We start from the raw sequence: 12301 nt of genomic DNA, 5'->3' as shown, positions 1-12301 counted from the left end.
TACAATAATCAAAACAGCATGGTATTGGCAGAAAAACAGACACATAGACCAATGGAATAGAATTGAGAACCCAGAAATAAAACCACATAAATATGGACAGATAATTTTTGACAAAGAAGCTAAAAACATACAATGGAGAAAAGACAGCCTCTTCAATAAATGGTGCTGGGAGAATTGGATAGCCACATGCAAAAGAATGAAACTGGACTGCTATCTGTCACCATGTACCAAAATTAATTCAAAATGGATCAAAGACTTAAGCATAAGACCTGACACAATAAACTGCATAGAAGAAAACATAGGTACTAAACTTATGGACCTTGGGTTCAAAGAGCATTTTATGAATTTGACTCCAAAGGCAAGGGAAGTAAAAACTAAAATAAATGAATGGGACTATATGAAACTTAAAAGCTTCTGCACAGCAAAAGAAACCATCGACAAAATAAAGAGGCCACCAACTGAATGGGAGAAGATTTTTGCAAACAGTGCCTCTGATAATGGGCTAATATCCAAAGTATACAAGGAACTCATGCAACTCAACAACAAAAAAACAAACAACCCAATTGAAAAATAATGGGCAGAGGACCTGAAGAGACATTTCTCCAAAGAGGACATACAAATGGCAAATAGACATATGAAAAAATGCTCAACATCACTAATCATCAGAGAAATGCAAATAAAAACCACAATGAGATATCACCTCACCCCAGTCAGAATGGCTATCATCAACAAGACAAATAGTAACAAGTGTTGGAGAGGCTGTGGAGAAAAAGGAACCCTCATACACTGTTGGTGGGAATGCAGACTGGTGCAGCCGCTATGGAAGGCAGTGTGGAGGTTCCTCAAAAAATTATGAATAGAATTACCATATGACCCAGCAATCCCTCTCCTGGGTATCTACCCAAAAAATCTGAAAACATTTATCCATAAAGACACGTGTGCTCCAATGTTCATTGCAGCTTTATTTACGGTGGCCAAGACATGGAAACAACCAAAATGTCCTTCGATAGATGAATGGATAAAGAAGTTGTGGTATATATACACAATGGAATACTATTCGGTGGTAAGAAAAGATGAAATAGGACCATTTGTGACAGCATGGATGGATCTTGAGAGTATAATGCTAAGCGAAGTAAGTCAGACAGAAAAAGCAGAGAACAATATGATTTCACTGATATGTGGTATATAAACCAAAAACAAAAAAAGAACAAGACAAACCAATGAGAAACAAAAACTCATAGACACAGACAATAGTTTAGTGGTTACCAGAGGGTAAAGGGGGTGGGGGTGGGAGATGAGGGTAAGGGGGATCAAATATATGGTGATGGAAGGAGAACTGACTCTACGTGGTGAACACACAATGGGATTTATAGATGATGTAATACAGAATTGTACACCTGAAATCTATGTAATTTTACTAACAATTGTCACCCCAATAAACTTTAAAAAAAAAATCTCTGATTCGAAAATTGCCTTTAGAGCAGAAATTAAAATGAATTATAAATACCTGATGGGGATGCCATACTTGGTACTTTCCTGAGAGAGTTAAGTTTACCAGTGAAATATAGCAATTTTAAGCTTGTATGCATCAAATGACATGCCTCTGTATCATACAGAACTACAATGAGAAATAATTGAAATCCACAAATATAGGGAAGCTTTTTACCACACCTATCTCAATCATTGATAAAAAAGGCAAACAAAAAAATCATTAAAGATATAGAACTTTGGATATAGAACTGCATAATTAATAGTCTTGACCCAGTGAATACAAATAATGTGCAGAAAATGCATTATTTCAAGTACACATGGAACATTTACAAAAACTGAACACATGCTGACAATAGAACAGGTCTCAATCATTTTTAAAATCATGATAAAATACACATAACAAAATATACCATCTTATTCATTTTTAAGTGTATAGTTCTTTTTTTTTCTCTTTTATTTATTTATTTATTTATTTATTTATTTATTTATTTTTTTAATTAGTTTCAGGTGCACAAGACAAAGCAAAACTTAGACGTTTATCATTTATATCCCTCACACTGTGTGAACCCCCCTCCCCCCATCCGCTATCCCTCTGTACGTTCCCAAAACCTCTCACCTTCCCCTTATCCCCACCCCCCCGCCCCTCTAGCAACCCTCTGTTTTTCCTCCATGTTTCCAAAACTGTTTCTGATTAGTTCATTCACTTATAAGTGTATAGTTCTGTGTGGCATTAAGTATAATCACCTTGTTGCACATCCATCATAACCTTTCATCCCCAGAACTCTTTTTATCTTGCAAAACTAAAACTCTACTCATTAATCAGTAACTCCCTGTTCTCTCCTTCCCCCATCCCCTAGCAACAACCATTCTATTTTCTCCATGAATTTGACTAAGTACCTCATATAAGTGGAAATATATAGTACTTATCTTTTTGTGACTGGCTTATTTCCATCAGCATAATATCTCCAAAGTTCATTCATGTTGTACCATGTGACAGAACTCTCTTCCTCTTTAAGGCTGAATAATATTCCATTGTATGTATATAGCATATTTTGTTATTCATTTATCTGTTGATGGACATTGAGATTGTGTTTTAATCAGTGTGGACTACTAAACGAAATACCAGACTGGGTGGTTAAACAACAAAAATTTATTTCTCACAGTTCTGGAGGCTGAGAAGTCCAAGATCAAGGTGCCAGCAGATTTGGTGTCTGATGAGGGCCTTCTTCCTGATTTGCAGATGGCCACCTTCTTGTTATGTCTTTACATGGTGGGGGATGGGACCTCTGGTCTCTTTCTCTTATAAGGACATTAATGCCATGATAGGGCCTCTGCCCTCATAACCTCAGCTAAATCCAGTTACCTCCCAAAGGCCTCACCTCCAAATACCATCACACTGGGGATTAGGGCTTCAACATACGGGTTTTAAGGGGACACAGACATTCAGTACATGGCATGTTGCCTCTATCTTTTAGCTATTGTGAATAATGCTGCTATGAACATGGGTGTACCAATATCTCTTTAAGACCTTGTTTTCAATTCTTTTAGGTAAATACCTGGAAGTGAAATTGCTGGATCATACGGTAATACTATTTTTAATTTTTTGAGGAACTGCCATACTGTTTTCCAAAGTGACTCCACCATTTTACAGTCCTACCAGCAGTACACAAGGGTTTCAATTTCTCCACATCCTCATCACATGTTATCTCCTGGTTTTGATAGTAACCATCCCAATAGGTGTTAGGTGGTATCTCATGGTTTTGATTTGCATTTCTTTAACGACTAGTGATGTTAATCACATTTTCCTGGGCTTACTGGCCATTTGTATATATTCTCTAGAGAAATGTATATTCAAGTCCCTTATCCATTTTTTAATCAGTTGTTTGTTGTTTTGTTTTGAGTTTCAACAACAAATTTTAAAGGATTGAAATCAGATTATGTACTGTGCACAACTAAACTAAAAATCAATAATAGATAACTAGAAAATCACCATATTTTTGCAAATTAAGAAATACCGTTCTAAATAATCTATGGTTTAAAGAAGAAATCACAATGAAAAAATTAAAACTATTTACCCAAATGATAATGAAAATACTACACATTAAAATTTGCAAATTGTACTTAAAGCAATGGTTGTAGGGAAATTTAAAACCTTAAATGTATATGTTAAAAAAGGAAAAAGGCTGATACTCAGTTGACCTAAACTTTAAAAAACAGTACAAAAAAATAAAGCCAAGGAGAGTAAAAGGAAGGACATATTAAACATAAGAGAATAAATTGATGAAAGGGAAAACTAACATATAATTCATAAACAATGCTCGTCATTTACTGAAAAATTACCAGACATGCTAGAAAACAAGATCAAGTGACTAAACCCCACATGGGAGGTTTGTGAGGAGCTGCTACAAGACTGTTTTTCATTCACTTCTCTACCATAGTGATTGTCATGAGACAATTTTTTTTATCATCTCCCAGGTTTTGTTCAGATATGAAAAGTCATGGTAATAGTATATACCCTTGATGTGATGTGATGAAAATGGCACTTACCTCTATAACCTTCCTCTCAAAACCCATAACCCCAGATTAATTATGAGAAAAAAATCAAACAAATCCCAATTAAGGGGCAGTCTACAAACTACTTGACCAGTGTTTCTTAAAAGTGTAAAAGTCATCAAAAACAAGGAAAGAAAAAATAACTGTTATAGCCAAGAGGAGCGTAAGGAGACATAAATGTGATGTGGTATCCTGGCTAGAATCCTGGAACAAAAAAAGGCCAGTGCAAGAACTAAGGAAATTAAGTATGAACTTTAGTTAATAATAATAGATTGATATTTGTTCATTAGTTGTGACATATGTACCATATAAATACAAGATGTTAATAAAAAAGAAACTGAGACATATGGGACACTCTGTACTGTGTGCACAATTGGAATCTAAAACCTATTTTGTTAATCATAAAATTTCAAAATTATATTTGTTAATGATAGAAAAGGAATGACTATTAGATTTCAAATATATAATTTCAACTTTTGAAGGATTGTAAAAATGTGAAATTTCTTGTCAATTGTATCTATAGGAATTTGAAGATATTGTCATTAAAATGCCTTAATCAGGAAGTGTAACTATTTCAAGCATTAAATCTGCTCATGGAAGTACTCTCAAGCTTTTAATTAAAACTTCTGAAATTTTTTATTTGGAAGTTTTAACAGATTTAATATTTTATATTTTCCTTACTATGTTAGCATTCATTTTTTTCTTATAATTAATGGTGAGCTTTTTCACCAAGTTGCAGGTAGATGTTCATAAATTCCCTCCAGCTTATCAACATATCACAGAAATTTTATCATTTTCTTTGTGTGCTATGACCTGAAAAAGGTTAGGAAGTGCTAACCTGGAGAAATGCTTATTCACGTACATGTGAACTAGGAGATATATACTGCGATATTTGTTACATCACTGTTTGTAATCGTGAAAATTTGAAAACAACTTATCTTGTCCATCAAGAAGAGAGTGGATATTAGCCTTGTGGTGTGTTCTTGCAAAAATGTGCTACGTGTAGAGTAAGAAAAAAATGAATAAGCCAGAGCTACATATAAGAGCATGAACAAATCACAAAACCAATGTGAAATGAAAAAACCAAATTGGAAAAAAAGTTATGTACCTTTGATGTAAAGTTTTCAAAAACATAAAACAATGCTGTATCTTTATGGATATATACATATGTGACAGAAGTTCAAAAACATACATGTGAATGATGAATATCAAAACCAGAATAGTGGGTACCTCTGAGCAAAGATGGTATCTGTGGGCTATTCTGGAGGATTCCACTATATTTATAAAGTTTCTTTCTTTAAAAAAAAGATCTCAAGCAAATATGGCAAAATGTTAAGATATGACAGAATTAGAAGCTGGGTATACCAATTTTTTATTCTCTATATTTGTATGCTTGAAACATTTCATTATAAAACACAAAATGCATCCTAAATATGATCATTCTTCACTACTTCACTGCTATTGCCATCGTCGTCCTGGCTGACTACAGCAGTCTTCTGTCTTATTTCCTTGCTTTCTATCCTGTTCCACTACAACCACTCTCCATATAATAGTCAGAATGATATTTTATAAATGTAGATCTGATCTCACCCTTCCCTATTCAAAAACCTTTCAATGGGTTCACATCACTCTAAAAATAAAAATAAAACTCCTTATCACAGTCCACAGCCCCTTGTTTTATCGCCCACAGTTAGCCCTTATTCTTCCTCCACAATCACTATTTATCTCCTCAAACTGATTTATTTTCCTCTTGGAACTACTCACAACCTCAAATTATATTAATTCATTGTGTACGGGCACAATTATTTCTGGAGTCCTCCGCCCTCACTAGAATATAAGCTGCATGAAAGCAGGCACTTTGTTCTCTGCTGTATCCCCATTGCCAAGAACATGTTTTGATTCATAGTAAGTATGAAATATTTTCTGGATGAATGAATAAGTGAATGATTTCATTTTTATTCAAAAAGGGGAGGACTGACATTTCATTGGTAACAAAAATTGGTGTAATAAAATGTATGGAAGTAGAAAATTACAGGGTACTCTATCAACAATAGTAGTAGCTAAGACTCATTAAGTGCTTATATGTGCCAAGCATTTCTAAGCATTGGAACCACATACTTTTTGTGAGGCATGTCAGCCTTTCTCTCATAGGCCCTGCAAACCTATTTGTGTCGTGGGAGCCTCCTCCCTAGCCATAGATGATTGGATTTGGATGGAACACTGGCTGAGAAAAGCCCATCTGTTAGCCGGGCAGAAGCAATCAGATTCTTTTTCTTGAAAATGTGTACTGAGAGATTTGCAGGCTAAAGAAGTTTGAAGATGAGTCATGGTAATGGCAGGACATTTTTGAGTGATGGGGACAGCTGTGGAGGTCCCTAAAGCTGCACTGATATCTGCCCTTTCTAAACCTTATTGTTCAATGTTTCCTTGGCTTAATGACCTAAGTTACTCACTATCCTTCCAGTAAAATCCACTCCCTTCATTTTTAAAACAATATGGATAGGTTTCTTTGTTTTGTTGATTATTCATTCTCCTAAAAGCAAAAAATGCAAACAATCTCTTGATCAAGGAAACTTGACTAAGACAGTCTTTCCCACGCATGGTCTCATTTAATTCTTGCAACACTATGAGAGAGTATTACTATTCCCATTTTACAGATGAGGAGACAAGGCCTGAATAGGTCCAATACATTTCCTAAAATCTCAGAGCAGTAAAGACTCTAATCCTGGCCTGTGTGACTCTAGAGAGGAGCTCTGAACTGCTACACGTGGCTGCAGGAAGGGCAGCAGAAAGACTGTTGTGGAGATGAAGTTAGGAAGACAGGACAAACATTTTGACACCATTTGGGGTAAATTAGAAAATGGCACTAATAAAATTTTCAGTATCATTTGAAAAAACCAGATTTCACTGTTTTGGGATAAGTTCCAGTAAAGGCTCTTTGTTCTTATATTTCAACAATTGTTGGCAAAGAGAGATTTATACCAACACAGAATGTCTGTATGATTAAAACTTTTTCTCTTCCCATTGACAGTTTTTAAAGAATGGCAGGATACATTTTTGTAGCAAAATACAAAAATGCAGTTTTAACAATACATATTCAGAGATGAGTTATAGTTGACTGTCACAGAATTTTCAGTTAGGCAGGTACATTTCTTGTCATTCTTGAAAACTCCCCCTCATGCCTGCATGCCTAGAGCAGCTCTGCTAAGATGGCTTGACATAAATGAGACTGTGAATACAGAATTCCAAGGTGTTTACTTGGAGAGGGACAGCTGGAGAGAAAGGGACTGACAGACTAATGTATCATTTAGAGAGAGCAATCAAAAAAAAAAAAAAAAAAAAGAAAGCTTATGATTAAAACACTCAGAATTCATCCTCCAAAACATCTTTGCTGCAAGAGAAAGAATAAGTGGAATAACTCATTTTTTCCAACTGAAGTTGGATTCTGTTTTTCAATACTTGGGAAAATAATATGCCTTGAGAAACAGTGGTAAGCTTGAGCTCAATTTCATATACGTTGAATGACACACCTTAGAAGCATCATTAGTGCACACAGCAGACACAATTTTGTTATTTTGGTAATTATTTAAACAGTGTTTTAAAACTCAAGCAAAAGAAATTTTAATGTGCTTTATAAAAGAGGGAAAAATAATATTTTCTTAGAATATATTCATAGTTTAAAAAGTAATAAATTAGGGGCAGCTGGATGGCTCAGTGGGTTAGAGTGCAAGCTCTCAACAATAGGGTTGCTGGTTGGATACCCACATGGGCCAGTGAGCTGCGCCCTCCACAACTAGATTGAAGACAATGAGCTGTCGCTAAGCTGCCAGAGGGGCGGCTGGATGGCTCAGTCCATGGGGTGTTAGCATTAAATTAGACAGCCACATAAATCACATGTTATCTGTTTAATAAATTATAGTTATTATTACTAATGGGGAATGGTCAACAATTTCAAATGGTGCTAAATTTAAATAAGATAAAGAGTGTAAAATAATCTACAATTGGGTTTCCTAATTAGGAAGTTATTGGTGAACATCTTCCAATGAGTAGGAGCAGCATATGCTGAGAAATGAATGGGGGGTAAGAAGTGAAGAAGAGGAGGCTAGTCCTTTCAGAAAGCTTGAAGTGAATGGCAGAGAGGTGATTCAATTCAACAATTATGAGAGCTCCTTATTAGATTGAGAAGACCTGAATATTTTTGTATTCTAAGGGGAGAAAATGGGTGAAGAAGACCAAAGATAATGAAGAAGGGATGGTTTAGAAGAGGATTCACAGCAAGAGAGACAGAAAGGAAAGCCCCTGAAGACACAGAATAGTTAATACACGAAGGAAATGGAGCGGAGGAAAATGTAAAGTCCATGTTGGTCTACTTCTAATTAGAGCAGGTCTGATGTGGAAGGAGTTGGAGGAGAAGGGAAAGGTGGATGTACATTTCACATCCCAGAAAGTCCGACACCCACCCCGCAAAAAAAAAAAAGAAAAAAAAAGTCCACAGCAGATTCTTTTAGTCTAAATGGACCACGAATAGACAATTCCAAAGTACAGCAGGAACTTCCAAACCTTTATCTTAATGGGGAAGGAGAGGAGGGGCCTAGAGAAGAAGAGATGTCAAAGTAGAGTCTTGGGAACATAAGCATTGGATCACAAAGGCTTGAACAACTGCCAAAATCAAGGACAAATTCTATGGTACTTAAGCGTGGGTTAACTTGCATTTTAGACACAGATTTAAGAGAACCAAAACAATTGTAAACCCCACCCCAAGCCCTGACAATCTCAGTCTCCTGATTGGTCAGTGCCGTGCAAATGCTCTGGATTAACATGCTAATTTTATCATTGACTGGCACGTTAAAGAATCCATCTGTGCCCGGTGATTGGCTGACCTGTCTAGGCTCTGGCCAATCCTGAAAGGGGCGGGCAGGTTAAGCGTCAGGTTTCTCCGAGCTGCCTTCCTTGGATGTACTTACTGGCCGTTCACTAAGCGGCTCCTTTTCTCCCTTGTCTCCGGTCCTAACCGTATCTGATGGAGCTTTCTTACCAGGCCCTCAAAGTCACGCATCAGGCGCGGGAAGCGGTAAGGAAAGCATATTCAAAAAAAGATCTGTACCCGGAACTCCTCTCCCCTTCTTGCTGCAGGCCGATTTGTGTGTCTCCGGTTGCTATGGCGACAGAGTCCGCCGCCCGAGTGGCGCACGCGTGCTGAGGGCCCGTAGGACCCACTGGTAAAGTCCGGGGGCTGGGCTTGAGGTTGTGATGCTGATAGGATGGGTCTGGGGCAGAGGCGGGTTTGATAAAAGGAACTGCAGAGTCGGTTTGTGACCGAGGAAATGGGATGTCGAGAGGTATTACGTATTAGACAGGCTAGTCTTGATAGGTCAGTGGGTTTGGGAGTGGTCAAAATAAAGATTACTGAAAGGCAGGACCTGGGAGTTGGGATACTGGGTTCGGGTTCTGATCCGCCACTAGAAGGTCCCCATTTGAAAGTAAGGTAATTGGACTGTAGTCTTTTTCACACGAAGATTACATGAATTTTACAAGACGTACAGTGGTTTCCTGTTGTCTGTATCGTATTGCCAGCAATACCTTCCACAATGAACATGAATTGAGGACATGCTGTATGCCAGGCACCGAGGAAATAAAAACAATTTGGGGGGGAGGGGGTAGGATAAATAAAATTAAAGAGAAAAAACACTGCTATCTGGCCCCACCTCCAGAAATTCTGATTTACTCGTTTGGGATGGCTCCTGTGCATCAATATTTTTTGAAAACTCAACAGGCAGTTATAATGTGCAGCCAAGGTTATGAACCACTGCTCTAGTGTCTCCCACCTTAAAAACAAAACAAAACAAAACAAAAAAACTAATTATACAAAAAAATATAACTCTGTTTGGCCTCCTATCTTCCCCCCTCCCCCCCAAACAACTTTATTTCTCTTTATTTCTCTCCAACGTTGGGAAAGGGCTGCCCACACTTTCTGTTGCTACTTCCTCATCTTTGGATTGTGCTTAAGTCCATTCCAATCTGAGCTTGAACCACCTGCATCGGAACATTCTGGGTTGGCTTTTAATAAAGCAGATTCCTGGACCTCGGCAACACTTACTGAATCAGAAACACTGTAGGATGGGGTCTTGAAAATTGCACTGTAAACACACAATGAAAGTTTGAAAATCACGGCCCTAAATGGTCTCATACATTTTCATGACTGCCAATGCCATCTCTATGTCGACAACCTCCCAAAGTGACTCTAGACTGGACTTCATCACTGAGCCCCAAATCCATGTGGTGTCCTAGAAGACAGAAGACAGAAAGGACAATGAATCAACAAATTACTCAACACATTTCGTGGGGTGTCTCATGTATCTGCATGATAATTTGTTCAATACCTTTTAACCTTCCTCTCTACAACTTGTACCTTTCTTTCCCCGTCTTCCTCCACCATATACCTAATTGCTCAAATCAGAATTCTGGGAATCATCCTTAACTGATTCTTCTTCCTAGACATTCCCTTTGTCCTCTACGTAAAAAGCCGTCAGCAAATCTTATTGATTCTACTTCTATAATGGGTCTTTAGTCATCCATATCTCCACAGCCACGATCCTGATCCAAGCCACCATAGTCTCTTACTGGAACCACTTTAACAGTTTCTTAATTATTCCCCCCTCTTGGTTTTTGCCTCTGTCCAGCCCATTCTTCATCCAGTGATCCAAATGATCTTAAAATGATGTCATTGCTTGGCTGGGGTCCTTTTACTGGTTTCCATTACATTTGGGATAAAACCCCCAAACCTTGCCATGACCCACAGAGCACTGCAATGATGTGGCCCAACTTCCGCATGCAGCCTCTTCCTCACCACTTTCTGCTTTGCCTCCCATTGCTCCAGGCACATTCTCTCTGATCTGACATATCTCTGAACTCCACACACTGTACCATACAAGGTAGAACTTAATTGTGACTAATTTATATTATCATCTGTTTTCTGCCTGTAACATAGCCTCTCAAACAGAATTTACGTAATTTGAAGGCAGAGACCCGGTTTTACTTCTTGTTTTATTCCCTAGATGGTGCTGATAGCAATATCTAGGCATGCTCATTGATGGCTTCATCTCTTGGGATCTAAGTGCAAGGAACTGCGCTGATTACGGGTCTGGAGAAGGAAATAAGGTGGAGGTGGGTGTGGCGATCTGGTGAACGGGACAGAAAGAGAAGTGCTTGTGCACAGGAGTTTTGATCGTCTATGTTATCTACTATATTAGGATTTCCAGAATACTTCCTTTTTATTTGGTTGATGTTTATTGTTGTTTCAAATTATTTATATGTGTGTTTTTTCAATTTTAATTTTAATTTTTAACAAAGTAATATCACCACGTAGTTAAAATTGTAATAGTTCTACAAAGTTAAAAAAAAAGTCTCCTGCTTCATTTCATCCTGCCCTCAAGTTTTGCTCCCCAGAGCAACCATTCTCACCTTTTTTAGAAGCTTCTTCAGAACAACAAGTTTACACTTCTGAATTCTGACTTTTCATTCTCATGTGCTCACTTTTATTGGTAGATGAGCATTTGGCTTTCTTCTACCTACCTCACTTTTCCCCCTTCTTCTACCATCAGCCCTGTAGTTCCCTTCCTACATTCTCCCAAGATTGTTCTATCACAATTTTTTGCTCTATTGAATAAATGTTCAGTAGTTATATTAATCAGACCATGTAAATATTATTCAGAGATGAGCCATATGGTACACTATGATTATATTTTATTATTTTTATTTAACTTCTGGGGCAGGACTCAATCATATCTTAACTAATGCCTTATTCTTTGGCTTCATTTTCTATATATTTGATACCACTTCCTCCCTACCTAAAGTTTCTCACAGAACTCTAAAACTCCTCTATATGGTGAAGCTCACCAGACATTTCTCAGTTCAATTTTTTTTTTCCTTAGTGACATCCTTTCTGGACCTCCTGAATGCTCCTGCTCTGTGGACTGGTTGCTCTCTGGGCTTGCCATGCATTTTTTTTGCCCTAGGAAACCCCTTCCCCTCTTCCATGTGTCAGAAACCCTGTTTTCTGGATCCCATATCTGCCTCTTTCTTGCCCTATAGCCCCATTTTAATGAAACACATCAACCAATAGCTACCTGAGAAAAAGTACAAGGGAGGTAAAGTTTTCAAAACAAGGTTTGTGTGAAACTCTCTATTCTCTTCTCAAAGGTGATACCTTGGCTGGGGTTAATAGTCTAGGTTGGAACTGATTTCATCTCAATTGAGA

At 37.5% G+C, this 12301-nt stretch overlaps 1 protein-coding gene across 2 annotated transcripts in view; it reads left to right on the top strand.

Moving 5' to 3' along the window:
- The first annotated feature begins 8910 nt into the window (after positions 1 to 8910).
- KATNAL2 (katanin catalytic subunit A1 like 2) overlaps positions 8911 to 12301 on the top strand; it is a 64827-nt gene continuing 61436 nt past the window's right edge. For both annotated transcript variants that reach the window (XM_074340020.1, XM_019739666.2), the window contains exon 1: positions 8911 to 9115. In XM_074340020.1, the coding sequence (XP_074196121.1) occupies positions 9065 to 9115 (51 nt within the window). In that variant the 5' untranslated portion in view covers positions 8911 to 9064. The remainder of the gene's footprint in view (positions 9116 to 12301) is intronic.

This window comes from Rhinolophus sinicus, linkage group LG09 (genome assembly GCF_036562045.2).
Source record: "Rhinolophus sinicus isolate RSC01 linkage group LG09, ASM3656204v1, whole genome shotgun sequence".
NCBI classification, from domain to species: domain Eukaryota; kingdom Metazoa; phylum Chordata; class Mammalia; order Chiroptera; family Rhinolophidae; genus Rhinolophus; species Rhinolophus sinicus.
The sequence above is the reverse complement of the archived record's forward strand: the minus strand, read 5'-3'. Positions and strand labels throughout refer to the sequence as shown.